Consider the following 25562-nt stretch of genomic DNA (forward strand, 5'->3'; position numbering starts at 1 on the left):
TTTTTTACTGCAATTATGCCAAAACATTCAACCACCATGTTTGCTGTTGTGTGTGTGTGTGTGTGTGTGTATGTATGCACGCGCAGCACTTTTGAAGAGGAATGGGCTCCTGAACCTTCTTTCTTTGTCTCTGCAACTCATTTTAATATTCCAATTTCTTGTCTTATGCTTTTCTCTTTGTTGCTGACAGTTTTCCATGGCGCTGCAGTTGAATAAAGACAAATATAATACAAATGAACTTAGCATGGCTTCTCTAGTTGCACTTTGCTCAGATTGCAAGAGACTTTGCGTCGAGAAGACCGGCAGAATGGTAGAGAACATGAGTCGGGCCCCACGTGGTTGGGAAGAAGAATATACGTCGGCTGCTGAGAAGCGCCGGGGGGAAGACTACGAGTTGTGCCACAGTCGCTGTCTTCGTGTAACGTCGGTTTGTCCATCACCAACAGCTCTCGAGTGGTTTGAGTCTTTGGGATACAGAAGAGTGGCGGAGATGTCCCCAACGGATGGAATTCCCACAATTCAGCAGGTGTCGAGGTGCGAATACGCCCTCACAGATTTCACCAATGTGCTGTTTTCTCTGGCCCATAAGCCGAGCAAGGTCATGTTTGACAAAGTTAATCCCAAAACAGGGGAGAGGTTGGATAGGGAGGTGGGAGGCGAATCTTCGGATATCAAGAAGCCAGTGCTTGGGGCTGGGTCAATTGATGAGGCAATTTTGAATCGCTGGAGCTCCCCCAAACGGGGGCGTAGGGATATGGAAGACTTAGGTCTTATTCGATCCCCGCATGATTCGACCCAATTTAAGCGTGAACTGGAAAGGCAGGACATGAAGGTGGGAGGTACAACACCAAGGTGGTGACACCGTGTTCTCTTACACTTTTCACTCATTGTTGTGTTGTCATCCCCCTTTTCAAAGAGAAAAGAATGACATACTGAATTTGTGCCCAATGCGTGGTAATGGGTACTGAATGGAGAGTGCCTGGCGTATTGCGCCGCAGTAATTGTGGCGTTGCCGTCAGTTCCATCTGTATTTTGCCTGCAGCTGCCGAAGTTTTGTGCGACGTCATCTGTGCTTCGTCATTCACTTACTTTTATTTTTAGTCTATTCAACTATACTCTCCTGTTCCTGAGAAAACTCTTTCATTATGATACCGCTGTTATTCTCCGGATTCTGTCGGAATCTACTCTCACACATACGCGGGCGCGGAAATATGTTTACGCATATTTTATTTTCCATATCAGCTAACAGACTAACGAACTGCATGTTTCTTGCTGATATGATGTCTTGCACATGAGAGAGGTAGTGAGTTAACTCGAAACTTTGGGCGTAAAAAGTTCGGTTTCCGTTGTCAAACATTAGTCGATAGCACTACTAATTATACAGTGTTTGAGTGGATACCTTTCCTTTTTTTTCTATCGTTTTCACCCCTTTCCACTTTCAGAAATGACACCAAAGGTGAGTCCTTATGCGATTGCACATTCGGTGACGAACTCAATGATGTGATGGTTATCATCTGGCACTAAGAAACCAATGAAAAGTGATTTACTTGCTTGGGTGCGGCTGCACCAGTGCAAGTTGGAGTTGCATGCGTTTGCTCCGGGTACAAGAATATATGACCAGGTGCATGGCGTAAAGGGAATAGAGGCCAGCGCGTATCTTGTTTTTTTTTAAAATATCGAGTAGCGTATAACCAATTTTGTCTCGGGCCAATGAGTGTAAATTACCGTGAAGACAACAGTTGGTTACGTATACACCGCCACTGTTGCTCCTCTTCATTTAATCTACATTGTTTTTTTTTTACTTTGTTGCTACATTTTGTTACAGTAACTCGTAGGTTTATGTATGTGACTACTCCATGGATTCCTCACCTGTCTATCCATATTTGCTGTTTCCGAATGCTGACGAGTTTCACGCAGCAGATAAGGTGAAATACGCAATTCGTCATGCTGTTGGACAGAGAAGTCCGAACAGGCTGCTTACACCGCGAGAGTTGCGCGAACATCATCGCCTTGTTCGATCAATTGAGGACCTTGAGCTCACGTTATTACTGAAGGACACATCACCGATGGCGGTGGAAAGCAGTGCACCATTCGATGGAAATCATCAAAGTTCCACTGGTTCACTTTCCCATAACTCTGGCGGGTTTCCATCTTCATCCACTGCTTCTTCCGCGAAAGGGATTTGTATGACTAGCGGGATGAGCGCAGGTGCGGAAGAGGAAATTTGGGATAACGGGCGAGTCAATGCTGATCTGTGGAATTGGCCCGTGGAAGCGTTACACCAACAGTACAGCCTTTTGATTGCCATCGATTTTGGGGCTTCTTCATTCTGCGTATCTGGAAGGGGAAGGGTATTGGTTGATTACGTACCATGTGCTGTAAAAACCGTGCTTGATGTGATCAGCACCACCCTCAAAACCCGTCGAGATGAAATGTCCCAAATCAAGCGATGGGTCCAACTTCACGTGGAGGAGTCCGAGTGGGAAAATGTACTAGGTCAGGTGTGGGATCCGGTGGTTGATGTTACGATTATCCTCATCAACGTGCCAGTTTTCGATATTTCGCCCACAACTGCTCACGATGAAATGCGGCACTTGGAATCTGTAAAAGTATCTGGCGGAGATGACAACATTATGGACTTGTTTCCAGAAACTGCCCAGTCCTTTAATCGGTTCGAGAGGGGATTTTCCGACGAAACCATAAACAATTGCACCTGGATTCCACTAGTTACGCGATGTGCCGCTGAAGCATTGCTTCGCGACTCTACGCTCATTTCAAGGCTAGGGAGAACCTTAAGTGCTTATGAAGAGGCATGTCGTGCGCAATCATGTGGTGGTTGGCCCGATGTCAGTTTGTTTACTTCCATTGAGCATCTTGTCCGCCTAGTGCCTGAACGATCATCACGGTGCACGAGTGTTGTTCTTCTCACTAATGCAGGTGAAGAGGCCCTATTCGACAACTACTCTCTTTTAGAGAGTTGCGTGAGGAGGAAGAACATTATACTCTCTATCTTACTTCTTAGTGAAGCCGGCTTTCTCCAAGGATCTAATATAAGTTTGCTTTCTCGGTTTCTGTTGAGTGTCGGAGGTTTCGCCGTTCATTTAGACCAATGGTTGTCTTTGGGAGCGCATTGGTTAAATGTTGAGTGGTGCCGCCGTTTCGTCGGCTCACGTTGTCTAGCGCAACAACTGTTGGTACAGCTTGAAACCAAGTTTCCCATCAACGTGCTCCACCTGCCACAAAATGTGCCGTTGACTGTGACCAGTCGACCCGATAATCACTACGTCCTGTACGATGCAAGCCACGGACTAGAGGATTTTTCACTCCCAAATACAAGTGGTGTTGTCCAGCTATTGCGCTGTATAGCAGAAGGAAAAGTGAACGAAGGTTGGAGTGTGGTCATGAATTACTCCAGCGATGCTTCACAGGTTGCCCACCTTTACGCCCGATGGCATTGCAACATGAAGCGCGGGAGGCTGATAGTTTCGTATGAGATGGATATTAGTTACCCCGTTGTACATCGTTGTGTCTGCGTGTCTGGCACGAGGCTGTTGGTAGATCAGTTTGTGAAGGCGAAGGGGGAAGACAGAGGAGTTAGTGCTGGAGTAGGTATGGCGAGGACTAGTTGGGCAACTTCCCTGGCAGTGATGCGAAGTCAATTTGACGGCTGGATGCGCGCTGAGGAGGTGGCGGTACAATGTCTTCGAACCACTGAGAACCCACCAGACTTTCCCATATTAGACGAACTCCGGCGGCTTTCGTCTCGTGAGGGGGTGTCCTCGTGGTGGCTCTCTTACTGCAACGTGCGTTCAATTGGCATTTTTTTTCGTTGGGATGATGAAACACTGCGCTCCCACCATTCCTACACCACCGCCGAGAGGATCTGTGTGCCCTCCGTTACGGGAGAGGCCATTCATGTTTTGCGAGCTGCGTTGAAGAAAAACCACCGTCTTTTGGGTGGAAGCGAGGGCAGTGATATATATATCTTTGGGAGTGACAAGGGAGACGTCCAGTACGTTGTACAGACGTTGCTATTGGATGAGCCAACCGCAAGTGAACGTGGGAGTTTGCTTGCCGTGGGATTTGAGCTGCGGTTCAGTTTTTTTCTGCGCGATGCTGAAGGTGTAGAAAGAACACTTGCGAAAGTTGCGGGGGATGTGAAGGCATGCTTGTCGTCTTCTAAGAGGGGTGATTCCCGCATTAGCGGTAGGCAAACACTTGTGGTAGAAGTGGAGGCCGACGAGAGAAACCGGCGGGAGGTTCATTTTTATAATTCGGTAGTCTCGTGTCAGAGGTTTGAGCAACTTTGTGAATTCCACGGTTCAAGTGCTTCCTGTTCGGCCCTCTCGGATAGGGTAGCTTCACGGAGGAGCCATGTGAATGAACTTAGGTCATCTTCTGGTTTGGTAGGGAAAGTAAAGGCGACGAGGACAGCACATAAGTTTGTCTATCAGGCCTCTTTGTCGCCGTACATTGTGAGCCCGTGGGTGCTTGCAGATGCCCTCGTGCTCCACTGGGTGGTTGAGACTGCGGGAGCGTGGGGAACGTTTGCGAACGCATCATTCAATCTCTTTGTGATGCGACGCATACGAGATGGGTTTCGGTTACTTTATTGCATGGCACAGTACAAGGCTGTTTTGCATGTCACACGCGCTTACGATGAGCACGACCCTGTCGATGTTTTTGATGTCGTCGTTGCTCCTCCAGGTACTGCCGACGGCCGCCGCGGTTCACAGATAATATTGTACCGGGTTGTCCGACCTTTCAAGTTTGGAGTTTCCCCGAGGTATCGTTCTCAGTTAATTAGCGACATTTTAAAGGATATTCAGGCCAACACTGTGCTTCATACTTTCGAGGCTCTCTCCGCTTCAGCAGTGCTTTCCACGGAAGGAAGCTCGCAGCAGCCAAAGGACCTGCCACGTGGGTGTCTCGGACAGCGACCGCAACCACAACTCCTCCTTCAATTTTGTTCGCCTGACTGCGGGTATAGCATTTCTCTACCCATTCTTTCCAGCCGTAACGGCGAGGAAGCGGGTAACGACCTTCGGGTGGCTGTGCAGCGTCTGTTGTCCCTCCTATGCGATGACTACACTTTCGTCTCCGAAAGTTTAGTGCCTGAAAGTTTACAGCAGAGATTATACGGCACGGTATCACTGAAATGCGATGCACCCGTGGGCATCCCACCGCTACAACAACAACAACTTCTTGTTTGCGTGTTGAGGCCTGCGCAGTGCTGCTGTGTCACACTCCTCCTAGTTCCGGGGCCATCGACAGTACCGTCCTCAGGCGGGAACGCTCGTGAAGTAACCGTTCACGTTCTCTCGTTGGATGCCGCGGCATTGTATGAGGGAGTGATGAGGCACTATGGCCGCATAACCGGTGACGTAGATAAAGGTGGAGTTCATAGTTGTTCGGATAACTCGCTTCGAGAATCACTTAACATCCTGTTAACTTCATTTAGCTCGTTGCATGTAGGCAGCCAATTCCTGCGTTATGAACGCAGCCATCAAGGAAACTTCCACGATTTACGCGCTATCTGGGGGGAGGAAATGCTACGTGTATTTACACCCTTTCAGGACTATTTCAGGGAGATAGACGTTTCCTACCTTATTTTCATGCATCATGGGAGTTTCATAGATTGCACGAATGAGGAACCGTGCGAGTCGCGTTTGGAATCCTTGATTGCCTCTCTCCTTCAGTCGGCGTCCCTCCGGCCCATGTCTACCAACCCAACTGTTTTCCTTCGTGCAACTGAAGTGGTGGAGGATGTGCAAGTAGAAGAGGGTGTCAATACAAGCAACGTCTCTGAACTAGCTAATGTTCCGTTTCTGATGAAACTGGCTCTACTTCGCGTTTCTGAACCCGGTTATGTGAATGACTGTGCTTGGATTTCGGCACCATGTGAGGGAGTTACTGGGGAAACCGATTGTGTGAAGTTACTCTTGGACATTTTCATGCAGCGTAAGCGCTACCATCAAAAACAACGCCTTGTGCTTCAATGTTTTATCAAAACGTCTCCCTGCCAGCTTTTCGACGTTGCAGGGGGCGAACGGAGTTTGACACCGCAGGTAGCCAGGGATATCTTCCGGAAACTTCAGGAAACACCCCGAACACAAGGGGGTTCAGAACCCGCGTCCAACCTGCAAACCTTCTTTGCGGAGGAAATGCACACAGAAACTCTTCAAACCCTGCGCCGTTGGTCACTTCCCTATGAAGAGATCCCAATGAAAGCCCGCCTTTCCTTTGATTCCCTTATATGGGGCGCCATATCTCAAATGGTGCAGTACAGTTTAACAGAGAGTTTGAAGTCTCAACCATTTGAAGAACTTCGGAATGTTGTCATGGGCGGCCAAACATCCGATGCAGAAGAAGGATTGGTTAGTGATTCTGGTCAGCCCAACAAGGTTACTTCTGATGCCAACGCTGCTGATGCGCGTGGGGAGGGCGTGGATATGGAAGTTTTAGCACACGACTCTGTGGATGTTGTGGAGGCTGTTAGTCGTATTGTCGGGTTGAGTGAGCTGATGTCGGTAACTGTCATTCCTGCACTTCTCAGTGTTCCGTGCTTTGAATTGGATTCGTTTACTGTGCAGTTTACTCGGCAGCCAGCGTGTGCTGACAATGTAGAGCCGTCGATTGTTTTGCGTGATGTCTTCACACGTTGTCTGTCGGAGGATCTTGTGTGTGTCGTACCCGCATCAGATTTTTGTTATTTGTTCATTCCGAACAGGAGATACTTCTCCTCGTGGTGGCTAATGATCGATGTCAGAACTGTTCAAGAAACAGCGACGGAGTGTAGGTTGCGTCTTCTTTGTAACAAGCCCCGGGACCCCGACGTCTGCGGGCGTGTTGGAAAGCACTTAAGACGGCTGATAGAGGCTAGGGTGCGGGAGGCAAACCAAATGTATCTACTTAGGCAACTACGTGATACACAAAGTGCAAATAAGGAGCTGATACCGTTTCATTGGGGAAACCAATTCAACCCTCCGGCACCTATCAATAAAAACAAGAAGGGCTCTGGGCCACCGACGCAATTGGCAATGACTTCTATGCCATTCCACTGCCGCGGTGTGGCTGTGCGTAAAATTCCAGTGTACTACAAGTTGCAACACCAGTGTCAAAAGGTTCTCAATCGTATAACGAACAGCAGTTCGAGATTGGAACTCATAAACATCTACAACAGGGAACAATGCTTCATTGTTGCTGACGACGCACAGAAGGACACCTTTCACTACATTAGGCTTGTGTTTGTCAAAGACACGTCGAGTCAACCGTCGGTGACGGAGCCCGCGCCCAGATTATCCCCGGCTGATTGCTGTCCTTGGGTGGTGGTGCAACTCTTTAGTGCAACGAAAAATGCCCTCGTGAGCCGGCCTCTTCGCAAACTAGAGGATTTCCTTTACTTGTTGGCTGTTCAAGAGCTACGGGACCACCTGAACTACGTACAACACAAAGTTATTTCTTCTGTTGACCTCAATTTCTTGCAGTACAAGGCACTGGATCCAATTACCATTGATTTAAAAGATGCTAATGATGATCAAAACCTGGATGAAACTGATACGCAACTGGCTTTTGCCCTTGTAGTTCTGAGTCTCCATGAGATGAAATTTAAGCACTTCGAGGTGGAGAGCGAGCAAACTGGTGCTTTCAGTAATTTCATGGAGTACTACAAACTTCAGATGCGGACAGATCGCTTGACTAATGCGTCCACCGCCGCGCAACCGGTACTTGGTGATGTATACAAGTGCGGTTGGAATGCGCTTTTGCGTTTCGTGAAGGTAATCGAGAAGGAAGCGGATGTACTTGTTTCTTGTTCTGTCCAGGTAAACAATGATTCACGGTTAGTAGTAAGCAAGTTTCTAACTAAAGCGCCAGGTGACTGGTGTTGTGTGGGCGATTCTGAGAAAACCTACCTCATGCAAATCGATGATGCTGTAAGCATTGGTTTGAGCCGGTGGCGGTTCTTCATCATGACACGGGGTTTCGGGGTAATGACGTTGTCTCAGGTTGTGCCTGCCGTTGACAAGATGCTGGACTTCTGCACCAGCACATTGTGTGCCAACTCAGCGGTTTTACGTCTGAAAAAATTTTCGCTTGACCGTGTGAGTTTGGCGGTGTTCCCTTTGTTGGTTGAGCGTCTTGTCGGCGTGTTGGAGCCGCTCTCACCGGTTTGTTTTGTGTGTAAACCAAACAATCCTCCTTCGTTCCTAGTTGGGTTCCCATGGCGGTGGTGTGAAGAACTCCAGGGTGGTCCGCAGACTGAACATGCTGAGTTTGTCGTAGCGTGTGGATTTCACATCTCCGTTGGTGGAAGCGGAAGCACCTCTGGTAGCATTGTTCCAGTCACTCGAGCTATGCGTGTGATACACCCCGACCTCCCTGTTAGTAAGACGCCGGCGTTAGCACGAAGCCAGTTTCTACTGTCGCAAAACATAAAAGTGTCGTCGTCGGGCGAACCCCGCGCGCTGATTCGGATCTCTCTCGCTGAAGGGCTGTCAGTATGCTTACTTGATCTACTTGATTCCGATAACTGGATGCAACTCGTGGGACACGTTGTTGCGGAGGTAGAGAAGGAATCAGACTTAATGCACGATATCATGGTTCAGCGTCTGGGTTTATCGTTGCCGGCCCGGCTAACGGAATCTATACTGGTGAGTTCGTGCTGTGGCTCCAGTGTAGACGTGCCGCAAGATGGCTGGATAAACGTACGGACTGACGAGTGCCGCTGGACCGGCAGCAATGTGCGGTTACCACCACAGTCTACCCTTCGTTCCGACATGCTTACGATAGTTATGGAAGGGCTATGCAATCGTGGTCTGCTTGCGAACGATACAATAAGGATTGAAGATGCTGTTACTGCGCTGTATAACGAGTGTCCTCAACTTTCACTGAGGGCGTGTCACGATTTTCTTCGAAATTTTGTTCGTGAGGGAGTGTTCAAGGTAAAGCACAAGTCACTTACCTTCCGCACGGGAAACACAGTCAGTTTGGCGGAGGATGTGATGACCGCGTGTGCCTTCCGGAGACACGTCCATGGAGCACGTCTTCTCATTGAGTCGCAACATTGGCAGAAAGGGAACGCTGATTCGCTCCAACAGATCGAGTCATTTTGGTGCACCGCACGCCGGGACGGTGAGGTGAGACTTGCTCAGGCCGTGGTGTCCCTTCAAAGTCATAACAAGCAAATTTACTGTTCTCGTGTCTCAGATTTTACTTTGCGCTCCCGGACTCACTGGCAGCCTTCAGATGATATTCTTCCACCTTCATTACCGCGGGGGGCTAACTCGCACTCTGAATACTGTCCTTCAGTGGACTCTGCTTTGCAGTCTTACGTTCAACACATTCACGGGATTTTCCCCACGGCACGGGTCGTTGACTTGGACCCCCGAGACACAACTGTAACATCGGATGCGACACTGCTATGCCGATTCCGCTGCCGTTATGGTAAAATGGCTGACCCACAAGGAGGGGAAATAACCTTTGTTCCACATTTGTACTACGTGCTGGTCCCAGTAGCAGACACTGTTAAAATGATGGGACTGGCGCCGCTTAGGGAGGTGGGGGATCACTGGATTGTAAAAGGTGGGTTGTTTATCGTGGAGATTGGATTTCAGGTTGTCCACTTCGCCCTGGACGTTTTTATGGTCAGCGGCTGCTCGCTCTCGGATGGCACAGCGGCCAACGCGGCCACGTGGTTCAAAAGGAAGCTTATGTTCAGCACTGTGCTCTATGATTTGACGGTTTGGCGGCTGCTTCATTGTGTTCAGATGTATGCGACCCATTTACCCGGGCAGTGGCAGACTTCCGATGCTATTGAAAACCTCGTGAAGTATTATCCAAATCCGCCTAACGAGAGCCTCAATGTCGCTGCTGTTTTCGACTTGGACGAGCCGAAATTGCGGCGCCTGCGACGACTAATGCCAAACGAGCAAAACGCTGCTCCCGGTGTCAACGCCGTCAACGACGTCCATTTGCAGCAGCTTATCCCTGAACAAGGCGAGTTGCTTCATCGCGAATCCACAGGAGAAAAATATCAATATTGTGGTTTGATGTTATGGCGGTCGTTGCGCTTGTTAGTGTTGGTTTCCACTTTGCGCGACGTCGCCCATTGCGATAGGCGTCAGAATAGTGACCTTTACAAGTTGGTAATGAATGCGAAGAGCTCACTCCTTCGGATGCTCATAGATAGCACACTTCGGCAGCAGTTGCAACTAACGTGGAAGAGATTCCTCACACCTCCAATTGAAGCACAGGAGCTACAAGAGGGTGATGTGGAGGAGGCGTTGCAGGATTTACGCGTTTTGCAAACGAAAAGCGCAAGGGTATCTATTGTTAGTTTTTTAGAACCGTTCCTTTCCCTAGATTTGAACTGGGCGAATGCGCTTTTCAACTCTGGAAGATACCTATCACGGTTGTGTTTTAATGAATATGCCCTTCATTTATTACCCGTTGATGGCAGTCAAACGCGGGGTGGAGCCATTATGACTTTGGGGAGTGGCTCACTTGACTGTGGATGTCTCGTTGTTGTCGAATTCAGTCGTTGTGAGGAGCGTGGAGTAATAGAAAATGGGGTATTGTACAGGAGTTACGGCGAACGGATAACCTCCACTTCATCCATGAGTGAAGCCGAACTGGAACTTGTTGAGTGTGTGTTAGGGATTCTCTCTAGTCTTTTGTGGAGTGGTGAGGCATGCTAGGGATGAATAAAGCAAATTACCTGGAAGACGTAGGATCCGTTGCACACTGTTTCCTTAGTTTTTACTGAGAAAATTGCACACGCCACGCAGCGCTGATAGTTGAATACAAGAAAATGGAATTCTCCACGCACTTGATCGGTGTGCTTTAAATGTCTTATACATTCAACTCGGAGCCTTCCCCATTTCCTCTTCTGTCGTTTCTACACCCACCCTTCTACTTTTCCATCCGTGTTTGATAAACTATAAGGGGCAAAAGAAAAAGGCGACAAAGGCACGGCGACATGTAGAAATTAAGGCGTCAGATCATATAGAGAATTCGCGTTCATCATCAACTTCTTGCGAATAACACGATCACAAGAATATACCGCAAACCTTAGTCGTTATTCAAAGATTAGCCATGTTCGTTCCTACGGTTGTTTTAACTCCGTTCGGTGGCCTGAATACTTGTTGGAGAGTGTAAACGTCTGAAGTAAAGCGTCAGTAGGGGAGGCAAAAGGTGTTTCTATCGGTATGCTTGGAGGGAGAAATTACTCTCCCTATTTACATTCCAGCCCGATCCTCAGTAACTTCACTGTCGTGGAGACGATGTTGCCAACGTGGTAACCCGCGAATCTGTCATTCTGCTTTGGGTTCTGCTCACGAACTTTATCTTGTTAGGGAAAAAAAATTAATAAAGCTGCCACACCTGTTAGGTGAGTGGCTTAACTCGCCGTGTTGCCAGAAGGTTAGACGCGGGTTCGGGTTTGTATAATACCAGGCAATTGCTTGTGTGGAGTTCGCAATTTTATTTGTTTGATTGATGGATGGAAAGTCCTGTTACAAAATAATGGCGTCTTATCGAAACCAGCCATATCACCTTATTGTCTGGGTTACGGACTCCGACGCGGTGTGTGCGGGGGGGAGGGGAATATTTTCATGTAAGTTGTTGTTTAGGTATTGAGGCATGTGAATTGCTGTTGGTTAATGGTGAAGGAGTAAACGGCAACGCGGTCTCTTTTCTCTGATGTGAGAAAGGGATTTATTCATACGGCATCCTCGGCATGAAGCTGCATTTCTATGGATATTCGATGACAATTCTTGTTATTAGCGCCCAGGTGTGTCAAAAGGAGCACAAGTCCATTTTTTTTCGTGTCTCGCAATGGAATACTGGTGTCTTTTCCCAGTCAGGAAGAACAAACCTTGCGAAAGTGTGCTCGAGAAAAGAAGAGTGGGTTTTTGCACTTTACAGGAATTACATCTGTGTAAAGAAGGGGAACACACAATGACGTATTTATACCAGAACACTAGAATGACGTGATACCTTAAAGGTTGATTGGTGCTGACACTTGCGAGGGGTGCCAGAGACGTAGTACAGGGCTCGCAAGAAAAAGAATAATAATGGAAACTGTGGAAACGTTTCAACTAAACTGAAAGTCGATCAGGAGTGACGGAACACACTTGTGTCAATATGTTGCTGGGGATATCTGTGATTACCCGAGCACCGCTAGAGAAGGCACATAAGGGACAACTTAAGGATGTGCAGAAAAGAAATAGAATATCAATGAGAGGGAAGTGGAAACTTGAACATCTTACATATCATTTGGAATGCTACCTTCGAATAGGGTTCAGCAGAATATCAGGGATAAACGATATTGGCATCTGAAGGAATAGTGGTTACTTATAGGAATAGGGATTCACAATGAAGCTGAGGAAATTTTTTTCAGTTGTTGGAGGTGTAGGAACAGAGGCTGCATAAAGGAGGAGGGAAGACAGTGAAAACATTAATGAATCTCTTGAGGAGTTAGAGAGACCGACGCCTGAAAAAAAAAAAGAAAAAAGGACACCGCCAGAAGGGCTGAACATAGCACACCATCAATTCGGATGCTGTGCTGTGAACTGTGCGTGTTCCTGCTCAGGAATCTGCTGAATATGCCAAGAGTGGCCACCCGTAGAGGGAGAATAGAGATTAAAAAGCTGCAAGTGACGCAACTTTCCCAGTAACGAAGGCGTCTCCCAAGACGGCCCTCCAGCACCCTCAAATAAAACAAGATATACGTAGCGACTTGTTTTCTTCAAGCACGTGTGGTGCACGCGCAGACACATGGCATAGAAACAGCGTAATACTTTAAGGATAGAGTGCTGGGAAGCTTCATTGGTTTAATTCCAATATTGTGTCTTAAAGGTACTGCGCAGATAATGTTAATTGGGGATCACCTTGCAAAAGCGAATCGTTATTTCACATGGAATTGATACATTTCGTATGTAAAATATTCGAGCAACAACATTTAGAAATAACCCCAAAAATAACATATTCCTCTTCCGTCAAGTGCGCGAACACAAAGTGGAAGGGTCAAAGTTTTCCTTCAAATGAGCGACTTCTTGCGAGCTCAGACCTCTTCACAATTTATATTTGATGCTGCTCGTGTGGGTTATAAATGGTGAGAGGAGGACATGTAAGGAAGTGTGTTGAATGGCGAACTAAATGGTGCCGACCAATCAGTGCAAATGACTGAAAGTGATCTCACCAAGATGCACATGTGCTAATAGAAAAATGGAGAAAAGGGGATAATTAATTATTATGATTATTATTTTGATTAACCGGACGAATCAACACCCACATATATTTTGTGCGCATATCATAAAAAAATGAAAGAGTTTTAAAAAACACATGCATTATTATAGAGCCAAATTATTCTTGTTAGTACTCGGAATGGTTGGGGAAATGTGTAATAAAACTGAAAGCGTAATATGAAGAAATTTGGGATTGCATTTGGATTGCTTTTGGTCACTGCCTCGTCACAACGTTGAGTCAACTTTGAATGGAGACGGGAGTTAGCACAGCATGGGATCTCATTTATCAACTAAGGAAAGCAGAGATGAATGATTTATTTTCTTATTGAGGCAAGACTGCGTGACAAGCTGTCAAGATATCGTGTTGGCTGATGCAGCTTTTGGGCCACACGTGTGAAACTGTTTTATTTTTCTTTTTTTTTTTTAAAGGAGAAACTGAAACATTTACTGCTGAGGATGTGCGGTTATATTCCTTGTTTGTCACGTGTTATTTAACTGTGCCATCTGTTGTTCTGTCTTCTGGAGGACATTATGCAAAAAAATTACAATTTTTTGAGATGATGTTGTGTATTTGGATGGGTAATGTCAAACAGATGTTGAATAAAGATGAATATAATTAACATTATTCCCGCTTATAGTAACCATAAATTCAATGATATGAAATATATTACCGCTTAAACTTTTAGTAACAACACGATAGGAAATAATGTAAAAATAAAATCTGTGTGCAGTGTTGTACAGTATCATTTGTGTGCTTTGCGTGCATATGTTGATGATGCTTAGTTACTTATTTGCTACTATAAATGAGACTGTGTGAGTTTTGCTCTATTCTTTATTTACATTGTAAGATATGTTGAATTGTTGAACATTTTGCTTTTGTCACTTTACAGCTATATTAGTGTGGTTGTGTTTTGCTTCGATGCATGCTGAGAGTTCAATTGTTGGAAGTCGTTTCGACCAATAGGTTGCACTTACTTACGTTGAGTTTCTTTAGATACACTTTTATTTTTTATTTCTTTATCAATGCATGAAATATATATATATATATGTTTATATTTCTTGTTCTTACTTTTCTATCTTAATATTGATTATGTTTCCTTACTCTGTTGTGTAGTCCTCACATTCCTTAACATGCAGTAATTTTTTTAATCCCACAAAATCTCCCACACCTCTTTCATGGAAAAGGGTATACGTAGTAAGGTTTTGATTGCCACTATTATGTTAGATATTAATTAATGATCAATTCAACTTATCATTCTGATAAAAAAAATGTATGCATAACTTAGTGTATTGCTTTCGAACTGTAAATGTGTACTCATTCATGTGGAAGATGTTTTTATAACCTCATTTTTTGTATTTTCGTTTGTGCGATTTAATTTCAGAATATTTGTCTTCAGTTTGTGTTTGAACTCCTCATGAGCATTTAGTTACTCCTTCCTTTGAGTAGTTTGTTATTCCATGTGCAGTTTAACTGAATTTATGATCATTTGTAGTAAATTGATGTTCTAACATGGTCAAGGTATTTATTATTTCTTGCTGGAAGGTGTTTGTAATTTGAACACGCACGAAGGTAAACATATGAATTTCTTTTTCACACTTACACAGTGGTACAATGTGATTATTTCTATATATATTCTTTTCATAATACTTTGGATACTGCGCACATAACATTCCTTCCTTCTAAAACTTTGTACACCTTTTACTTTTTCTCTCTTGTTGTTTAGAAATTTTCATGACGCCGTACATAATAACATAACTAAGCATTAGGAATATAATTGTATTTAGTGTCATATTTACTCCCCTAGTATTACTTACAATATGAAGGGGAAAACTGGTAAAGGAATATAAACATACAAGAAGTGAGATTACGTGACAGTATTTTCCTTATGCAACTGTGGAAACAGGAAATTGTGTATTAAATATCTGTCTGGAATGGGGAGAAAAACAAAGTTGAAAAGGTATTACGAAGGATTACAATGTGTTTTCATGATGTTACAATAAATGGTTTTATTCAGATGCATATTGGGAGCACTTACCACGTGTTTGACTCCAACAATGTGAAAATGAATTTATTTATGGATATGCCGACTTTAATTGCCATCTGATGATTCATTACATTCTATTATAATGAACTCAGCAGCTTACAGGAATCATCAACCGGAACGTGAAAATTTTATCAATAAAAAATTTGGCAACGGGAGATGTTGTCAAGTTACTGCACAAAACCGATGTATTACATTTTGTATATTGAGGAAGTAAGAATGGAATGGTTACTGTCTTTTCTGGAGTGAAGTTTCGGTTGTGTTGTGCCTTTAGGATCGTAATATTCTTCAAAAATGAGAAGGTTATGACAGTGACAACATCGCGACAGGAATATACCAGCGATAATCTTTTTAACTGGAAAATGGAAAGTCTAGTTCTTGATGTGCTGTTGGAAAGTTATGCAGTTTGTTTTTTTATATACAAAAGCGGTGTCGCTTTTATTGTGAGTTTGCAGTCTGTAAAAAAAGCAACACAACGGAGTGTACAGGAACTTTATTGTAAATGATGGCGGTCGAAAGCAGTAACAACTCGTACGTGTCTCTCAGTTCTACAGAGAAAAGCCGCGGAATCTCCAGTAAAACAAACCCAGCCAATGCACAAATGGGAAATCCATCCAAAATGCGATTCACTGGACAACGTAAGAAATCGAGTAGTCATGCATTTGGTTTGGATTACTACCAGTTGGTGGAAAGGGATATAGCTTTACTGCGGAGGGAAAATCTTATCGCACATCTTCATAACAAGGATGCCATCATTGTGGATTAGGGAGCTCTCACAATAACTTTCAATACTGATCCGTACAGGGCAGTGTGAGGCACGCGGTTATCGCAGTTGGGGGATATCAAAAAGTTTTTGAGTGTGTGGGAAAGAATAACGGCACCCAGCAGTCGATTTGTCAAAAAGACACTAAAACCTTACGGAATGACGGCACCTTCAACAAAAAGGGGAGAACTTTCACCTTCACGCAACAGCAGTAGTCGCAACAGAGAACGATTTGGAATCCCGCATTTTAGCAGAAATGTGAAAGCATGTAAACACCAAGGAATTTCCTCGCAACACCGCTCGCCATCTCGAGTTGCGGGCTGACGTATGAAACGGTTCAGGAAATTTAACAGCACTAATGTAAAGATATTTGATGAATGGGCAGCTTTCTCGTAGATGATTTCACACCCCACGAGGAAAGTAGCGGGACACGTCTTCATTCCAGAGGCTCAGCATTTTGTTATTTGCTCATCAAATTAAAGTGACTTCGGAGACTCAGCAGCAGCAGAACTTTCCGGTACAACAGATAGATGCGACTAGGTTATCACTGCATTGGGTTAGAGAGAGAGACCTAACATCCAGTCTCGACGGCGATATGATGAAATGTAGCAAATTACGCGTAAAGCCCCGAAGCGTAGGAAGATTGGGAACAATAACCGAAATTGACTGTTTCCAAAGTAGATGCATTTATTTTGGAGACTCATCATGGGATGGGTAGTGCCAGCTTTACAGTGATGAAGGGGAAGCCAAGTCACGAGTAGATGTTTTATCACACGGCCAAAGCTGATAAATAACCATGATAATTATGAAACCATGGCCTCATTAGAACATGTGTTCCGTTATTTGATTGCAGTCTGCAATGAAGCTGCAGCATTCATCTTTGACTCAAAGGCTCCGTTTCTTTCTTTCAGGTGGAACTTGTAGCGTATATTTGCGCATGTCTCCGGTTGCCAAACGAAGAATGGAAAACTTGTGGAACCAATCCATCTTTCAATGGGTTATGAATATGGTTCAGGATATCCTACGCACGATTATACTCAGGCCCCGGAAAGAGACACAGAAGTGGTTTAAAGAAAATGTATCGCACCGCATCGCTAAAAACATGTGCGAACTTATAACATTCGCATAAAGTGTATTACAGAAAGTCATCAAGGAGTTGGAGTGTAATGATAAGGGAGCATATGGTACAATACGGTGCCATGGTAGGAGAAAGCAAACTCTTCGCAGAATACAATTTCATATGGGTTCATTTTGATCACGAGAGAAAAATATGCCACCTTTCGGTGGAGCAAACAAACGGCAAAACTCAGGAAGGCCGCTTCGATGGAAAAAACAAAAACGAGAAAACAGTTGAAGAACATAATATCCCGCATGATGTACACGGCAGACGTACGAGGAAATTCTCTATTCCAACAACATTATCTCTTTTTGAAGATGGTGCGCCGACGACCTTTAAAGCTCAATACATGATTATTGGAGGAAACTGATTCGACTCGCCTTTCATCGTATTCCATGAAGAGAAAACAACAGTGGCTTAATATATTTCTTAACAGCGAGTATGTCAATTCACCGAGTTATTTACCAACACCATCCAAATTATTCGCAGGCACCTCAATGAAAGATTGGGAAGCAATACCGTTTAGGGTTAGTGGGAAGTTATGAGCCCCAGGAGGACCAGTGGGCGCAACCACATTTTTGTGTTTCGCAGGTGGAGGCGAGAGCAGTAGACTTGAAATTACAAAGGCATTTGGAAATAACATTTCATCACAGCTGCACCGGTGCATTAACAATACCAAGTTCATACATGTAACAACTAAAGTGAATGTACAATTCATAGACTGTTGTGTGAAGTAACTTTAATCAACCAGATATTGAAAGAAGCGGAAGCATCAAAGTCACTTGGGACTGCGTTATTTTTACACATTATTATGCTGATGGTATTTTACAGGACGAGGCAGTTATGGTCAGAGACATGACGAAATGCTGGAGCTTGCAATGCGGATAGTTGAGGGAAGATTAAGTACAGTAACAAGATTTCTTTCTTGTAATTTTTATTTAAAAATAATGTATAAGATATATAATAATTATTTTCTCTCGCTCAATACGTCTCTGGTTTGAGGTATGAAGACAATATATTTATATTTATTGTTGCTTTCAGTATTTTGTTTTTTTTATTTCTTTGTAAGGTGTGCCAGCCACTAACTATTCTGCATGTAACTGAGTATTCTACGTTTTGCATAGCTTATCACTAAAACTATTATTTCCTATTCCTCAATGTAATGTCGAACTAATTTATTTTTTTTTCTTTTGCATACATATATATGTAAGTATATTATTTTTTTCTGAAATGATTGTGTACAGTAGTTGGGAAATGTTGTTTGGGTTTTCCTCCAAACAGAAATGTTTATTCATACTGTCATGCCTTATTTGTGCTTAAGTTGCCGTGGCTCCCCAACACATGATAAGATTTGTATTGAATCCTAATTTTAGTAAATAGTTTTCATCTGTCATATTAATTCCTAATATTCATTTATTGTATATTTATTTTGGTTTAGAAGTGTATCCGTTTTATATTCCCTCATCTTAATTCTTTTTTTTTATATTACAAAGAAAGGAAATAACACAACGCACTCAATTAAGATTATTATTCGGAGAGTGAAATGAATCAACAGGTTCCTATTGAAGGAAGGGGTGACATTGAGGGAAGGAGACGAGAGCGTGAGGAGGCTGCGCGTAACGATGCGGAACCTCCAGCAGTGCAGCAACGAGTGGAGAATAACAAACAACCACAATGGACAATTTTGAGCAGCGTTGAAGCAGTTTTGCTGAATGGTCTGCCGCATCCTGGAAATATGAGTGTAAATGATTTTTTGAGGTTTAATTTACTCGAAGATATCGATTTGGATCAGCGTCTCCTGAGAGCATCAATGTTTGCCTTTGTACAACGATGTGAAGAGTATATTAATGACGTTAATACACTCAATCGAATATTCGCGGCAGTAGCGTATAAAGTGTACAAACGTTTTGTCAGCATCTATGGTTTCTATGAGGATGAGGGAATATTGAATCTCAGGCGCTGGCAACAAGCAAATGAGGAAGTAAAGGCCAGGTTACACGTGAATATTCGTGGACTGAGAAATGGAGATCAAACTTGGATTATTGTCACTAACATGTTGAATGATGCACTCAAAGAAGCATTGGGAGAAGCTGCCCAAACAGCTGGTGGTGCTGTCGAACTCTCAGGTTTGTATGATTCCATTTATAATGCGAAATGGAGTTACGTGATGTCGGGTTATGATGCAGGGCCATTTGGAATGTATGTATTCAATGGAAGACCACAGCGCATATGGACCGAAGCGGAGGTGGATATAACTCCTGATCCTGCGAATGTTGATGCAGAGATTGAGGAGAGACCTTATGGTTTGGAGATTTTCGTTCTCACGTCTGAGGAAGGTTGGCCATACAACAGGTTTGAAATGGATTACACTACGGGGCGCAAAGCAGCATTTCAGCATGTATACATCCGTCGTGAAATTATGCGCGTGTGGTATATAATTCAACGAGGATTGCAAACATGGTGGGTGGAAAAGACGGCTCACAGACCACCGATACATATTGTTATTGGTACAGCTGGTATTGGTAAATCATGTGGTGTTGGATCATTTTTGCTTCATTCCCTGCTTCACTTCCATGAAGGAATGCTTGATGTTGTTGCGTATTTCACAGACACGATCGCCTTCCTCATATACAACAGAAAGGGTGATGAAAGAGGGAGGGTTGAGCGGTACGAAGGTTCGAGAGCTGCGGTCAACGCCATGAATAAAATGAAATTTGAAAACGGAGGTCACATCATTATGGACACAAGGTACGCAACGCAGCAGCTGTATACTCATCTTCCCTCTTATACTTGGGGTGTAACTTTCCTCACTTTTCCGAATAGTGCCCGTTTTGATGACTGGACTACAAATAGGGGAGGCCGCCAAATTATTATAAACTGTGATGATGTGCGTGACATGAAGGCATTTGTGGCATGGAAAAAGCTGTCAATACATGCAAGGAAAAAGGTATCCAACAGAAGAAGACACGAATTGAGGAAGGAAATGGAAGATGAATGAAAAATAGTGGAGGGACGTATTAATTCAATTGGGCCTCTGCATCCTTATATATCTGGTTTAAGATGTTATGAGTGGCGTCTGAAAAGAGTGCATGATGCGTTGGAAACTATGAAGAAATCGGGTGAATATTCCTATAATAATATTATTGAGCATACGGCTGCCAGAGAGAACAATGAAGTTATGAACAAGTTGGAGAAGATTGTAAGAGTAAAGGCAAATGTTGGAGGAATCGAATCATACAAATGTCAAGCTCTATCACCGATGATCCGACATATGATGATGAGCTAATTGTGCTCTTGTGTGTTAGTGAAATGCGACTTTGTAACATATGATGGATTTGATACCAAAAACTGTATTTATACTTTACTAATGGTTTGTGCATTGTATACTTTTCCTCTTTCTTCGAGTGCTTGATGCAGTCACATAATTTTGTTGAATTAGTTACCACACGATGGGAATGTGTGTTTAACAATTTAATTATTATTTTAGTGGCATGAGTCAATAAATGTTTCAGTTTATCCATTGCAGATGATTGTCTCTGATATCACAGGATTCTATTACTCAAAATAAATACATTGTACTCTACAACATCTTGGACTCCAGTTACTTTATTTTGATGGATTTCTTTTGTTTCTTTTATGATGGGAACTGCAGGAATATTGAGGGGATTAAGGAAGTGCGCAGCGGTATGTTAAAAAATAATAAAATAAAAAGAGCACAACACTGATAACAGCTACATCGCAACAAAACGAATAAGTTTTTTGAGTGAGCATCGGACAATGCCAAATGACATTGTAGAATATTATACAAACATATCTGGTTCCGTTACATTAATTTGAAAGAACACATTAAGATGTGACAGTTCTCGTTTGTGAAGGAAAACATTGATAACATTAAATTGTGAGTAACATTTTGTTATTTTTACATTCCTCACATTACAGTTAGTTAAGCATAATTATGTTATATCTCCTTGCTTTTTATTTTTTAACTTAGAATTTTACTTTTATTATTTATTTCTTTCTTGAGGGTTGTGAAGTTAACTATGTTTGACAGCAGCACATAACTCACAGGGGTACCCTTATGGTTTCATGCGAAGTTTTTCTTTTTTTCATGTTTATTTAAAATAAACTTTTGTTTTTTGACTTCTACATGTAGCCGACTAACACTGGCAGAGTCATAGGAAGTTTGAATTCAATTTTTTCTTCCAATGAGCAAAGCTATTCATCTGTTGGCAAATGGTTATATATAGCAGTAGAATATATTACGCAGTGCTTGTTGTATTTTAATTTATTTTTATCATTTATTTTATTGCATATCATTATTTTACAGTTGCTATAATGAAATCATTGTTATTGTGTCGTTTCAGGATATTAGATCACTTATCATTTAACGTAATTTCAAATTATGATTATATTGAAACAAGTGCATGTTAGTGAAGAATATGCCTCTCTTGATAATTCATGTCTTTTTCTCTTTTAATTTTTAATTTTCAATTTAGTGCTATAGTTTTAATTAAATGCGTATATTTAACAATGTGGTATTGTTCCATATGGAATGTATCGCCATGGGTTACCATTCACACATTAGTTACTATATTTATGGTTAAAATGTTTATGGCTGAATGCTGCATTACATTGCTATCAAAATATTATGAATTGGAATAAAATGGAAAAGAAAGCTTGTATGTAAGTGAAATTATATCAAGTGTTGTATTTCTGCTACTCGTCAACTTGATACATTTTGCATTTACCCCTCCCACCCCAAAAAAGAAACTAGGAATGCAAGTGTATAAATGTGTTTGATGTATCCAAATGCAACCAATTGGAAGGTGCGAGTTTTCTGTTTCTTTTTTTTCTGTTTTGTATTCTTTGAACTGTGACACTTTTTTTCAAGACTCCGGTGTTACGCTGCTGAGTGATCAAAGAAAATAGAAGCAATATCTTTGGAGGAAGTTATTAGTAATTAATTAATTAGTTTGACTCTGAGAGAAAATAAAAGGGAAAACAACCACTGCTTCTTGAGGAACACAATTCTGTTGTATAGCTTCTGATGTTGTGATCATATATAACACATTTATGGTTATTATATATTTGTATATTCCACAAGGTATATCATAGTGTTGAATAGAAAACAAGGAAGGACTTTTGAGGGGGTTTTGTATGTTCTGCTGAATAAAATGAATGGGAATGAAAATATTAGTAGCTTAACATAACATAGAAGGAGTTTAGAGATATTATGATATGTAATGCTTAAAGTGTCTCACTTACACTTTTTTTTTTTTTGGAAATAGTTACAGTAACAAAAAGAAATTTACAGTATTTATAAGGAATGGAAATAGGCAGCTGAAACATTAGCGGGAAGAGAAGGGAAGGGAAAAGAAAAAAAGTAAATTATTATTTCTCTCATGGATATTTACACTAATTTATATAGGGAGAAACAAGCGATTAGCATACGCAAAGTAAAATGAAATGTGTAAAACATTTAGTGATATATAAAGCAGAGAACACATACAAAGACACGCACAAGCACATCCGGCACTTCAGAATATATCATATATTTTCTTATATTTGATATATTTCCTTACATATTCCATATATTCCCTATGTTTCTGGTTCCTTATATATTCCATATATTCCATATTTTTCAGATAGAGAGAAAATATTGTAAAGCATTTGTCCATGTGGCATACATTTTCAATACTTCTTTTTCACCATTATTCGACTCAGCACACTCCTCAAAAGAGGCCTAATATTGGATTATTATTCCCACAAATATATTTGTTTCCTTCCGTGAGCCTTTCGTTCCTTTTGAGTTTCACCAAGGCACAAAAGCAGATGCATGGTAAGGTGCTCCAATACCAAAACAAAAACAAATACCTTTCATTCCTTCATATATATTTCTTAGATTCATGGCTCCATGGTTGCAAAAAAGAAAAAAAAAGGATCACTTAAATAAAGAATAAAGAAAGTGAGCAGCACTTGTTCGTCAGGTGAGATCTTCCTCTTTGATGTATAAGATTTTATTTTTATTGGTTTTTACGGCGACTATTATTGTATATGTTTTGATATCTCGTACTCTTATTTGCACACTGTGTACTCATTCGGAGTGCAACAGTTGGCATTAGAAATATTTTTTCCACATTAGGAAGTTATGACAAAATGTCATTCCGAGTGACAGTTCATGTGGGATTATACGCAAGTTCTGATAGTTGTTTGTATTATTTCTTCATGTAAAGCGCCTTCATCATGCACATGAATACCTTTAACCAAGTATTATACATTTTACATAGCTTATCAGTAAAACTAATATTTCCCATTTTTCATGGCAATGCCACATTTATTTATTCTTTTTGCTTTTCCATACCCATATATATCTAAGTATATTATTTTTTCTGAAATGATGGTGTGCAGTAACTGGGAATTGTTGTTTGAGTTTTCCTCCAAACAGAAATGTTTATTCATACTCTCATACCTTATTTGTGCTTAAGTTGCTGTGAGTTCTAAACACATGATAAGATTTGTATTGAATCCTAATTTTAGTAAATAGTTTTCATCTGTCATATTAATTCCTAATATTCATTTATTGTATATTTATTTTGGTTTAGAAGTGTATCCGTTTTATATTCCCTCATCTTAATTCTTTTTTTTTATATTACAAAGAAAGGAAATAACACAACGCACTCAATTAAGATTATTATTCGGAGAGTGAAATGAATCAACAGGTCCCTATTGAAGGAAGGGGTGACAATGAGGGAAGGAGACGAGAGCGTGAGGAGGCTGCGCGTAACGATGCGGAACCTCCAGCAGTGCAGCAACGAGTGGAGAATAACAAACAACCACAATGGACAATTTTGAGCAGCGTTGAAGCAGTTTTGCTGAATGGTCTGCCGCATCCTGGAAATGTGAAGTTGAATGATTTTTTGAGTAGTAATGTCTATAGAAGAAACCATGTGAATGAAGTAAATAATGTATCATTGTTTTTGTTCTGTAGAATGCCGGAGCGATACATTGAAAGAAAGGATATACTGGACGAGGCATTTGATCTACCTGATTTTGGGACGTACAAACGTTTTGTCAGCGTCCATCGCTTCCTTGAGGATGAGGGAATATTGAATCTCAGGCGCTGGCAACAAGCAAATGAGGAAGCAAAGGCCAGGTTACACGTGAATATTCGTGGACTGAGAAATGGAGATCAAACTTGGATTATTGTCACTAACATGTTGAATGATGCACTCAAAGAAGCATTGGGAGAAGCTGCCCAAACAGCTGGTGGTGCTGTCGAACTCTCAGGTTTGTATGATTCCATTTATAATGCGAAATGGAGTTGCGTGATGTCGGGTTATGATGCAGGGCCATTTGGAATGTATGTATTCAATGGAAGACCACAGCGCATATGGACCGGAGCGGAGGTGGATATAACTCCTGATCCTGCGAATGTTGATGCAGAGATTGAGGAGAGACCTTATGGTTTGGAGATTTTCGTTCTCACTTCGGAGAAGGGTTGGCCATACAACAGGTTTAAAATGGATTACACTATGTGGCGAAAAGCAGTATTTCAGCATGTATACATCCGTCGTGAAATCATGCGCGTGTGGTATATAATCCAAAAAGATCTGAAAGCATGGTGGGTGGAAAAGACAGCTCACAGACCACCGATACATATTGTTATTGGTACACCTGGTATTGGTAAATCATGTGGTGTTGGATCATTTTTGCTTCATTCCCTGGCGATGCCGGCCACCTCAACGTGGTGCCAGGGTCCAGTACCCCGTATCATCGGGGGAAGCCAAGAGCCAGCAGCGTTCCTTTCATGGGGAACACTGCTGTGCTCCGGCTACGGCATCATACAGCACAGGGATCAGCAGCGTCTTGCTGGGACACCGTCTTTCATTTGTCGGTCCCTGGGCACGTGCCAGCGTGCCATCAGCAGTATCATCCGCACTAAGATGCTGCTGTCCGGTGATGTGGAAGAGAATCCCGGCCCGTCGTTGCGCGGGATGCAGTGGAACTGCGCCGGGCTATCTCAAGGAAAGAGATTAGCACTCCACAAAACCCTTGTTGATGAGCGGATCGCCTTTTGTCTGTTGAGCGAGACAAGGATGACGCCTGGAGAGGCGGCTTGCTTTAGCGTTGCTGGCTACCAACATCACGGAATAGCTCGTAACTGCAAAGGAGGTGGTGTATCAATACTAGTGAGGGAGGACCTACCAGTCGAGACCGGTATGGCCGTTATTGGTCGCATTGAACAAGTGCATGCAACAATTCACCTTGCACGTGGAACGGCGCTGACTGTCACGTCGGCATACATCCCACCAAAACACACCTTCACGGCAACTGACCTAGATACGCTTCTGACGACTGACGGTGCCCAGCTCATCGGTGCAGACGCTAACGCA

General features: G+C 42.7%; 2 protein-coding genes and 2 pseudogenes across 2 annotated transcripts, besides 10 other annotated features; all 4 read left to right on the plus strand.

Moving 5' to 3' along the window:
• Positions 1–25562: part of a sequence feature (sequence corresponds to BAC RPCI93-30P15) that runs on past both edges of the window.
• Positions 48–77: a microsatellite.
• Tb927.6.5140 (ribosomal P protein AGP2beta-1, putative) lies at positions 197–859 on the plus strand (the record flags this gene model as incomplete). The annotated part of the gene is made up of 1 exon (XM_840538.1): positions 197–859. The coding sequence occupies one exon, from the start codon at positions 197–199 to the stop codon at positions 857–859; it is 663 nt and encodes a 220-aa protein (XP_845631.1).
• Positions 1857–10697, plus strand: Tb927.6.5150 (hypothetical protein, conserved; the record flags this gene model as incomplete). Its single annotated transcript, XM_840539.1, has 1 exon — positions 1857–10697. The coding sequence occupies one exon, from the start codon at positions 1857–1859 to the stop codon at positions 10695–10697; it is 8841 nt and encodes a 2946-aa protein (XP_845632.1).
• Positions 14278–14305: a sequence feature (AT_rich).
• Positions 16852–17437: a mobile genetic element.
• Positions 18098–18143: a sequence feature (AT_rich).
• Tb927.6.5160 lies at positions 18713–20455 on the plus strand (annotated as a pseudogene).
• Positions 20859–20880: a sequence feature (AT_rich).
• Positions 21142–21183: a sequence feature (AT_rich).
• Positions 21446–21477: a sequence feature (AT_rich).
• Positions 23877–24887, plus strand: Tb927.6.5170 (annotated as a pseudogene).
• Positions 24889–25136: a mobile genetic element.
• Positions 24889–25562: part of a mobile genetic element that runs on past the window's edge.

The sequence above is a fragment of the Trypanosoma brucei genome, chromosome 6 (assembly GCF_000002445.2).
Source record: "Trypanosoma brucei brucei TREU927 chromosome 6, complete sequence".
Classification (NCBI taxonomy): domain Eukaryota; phylum Euglenozoa; class Kinetoplastea; order Trypanosomatida; family Trypanosomatidae; genus Trypanosoma; species Trypanosoma brucei.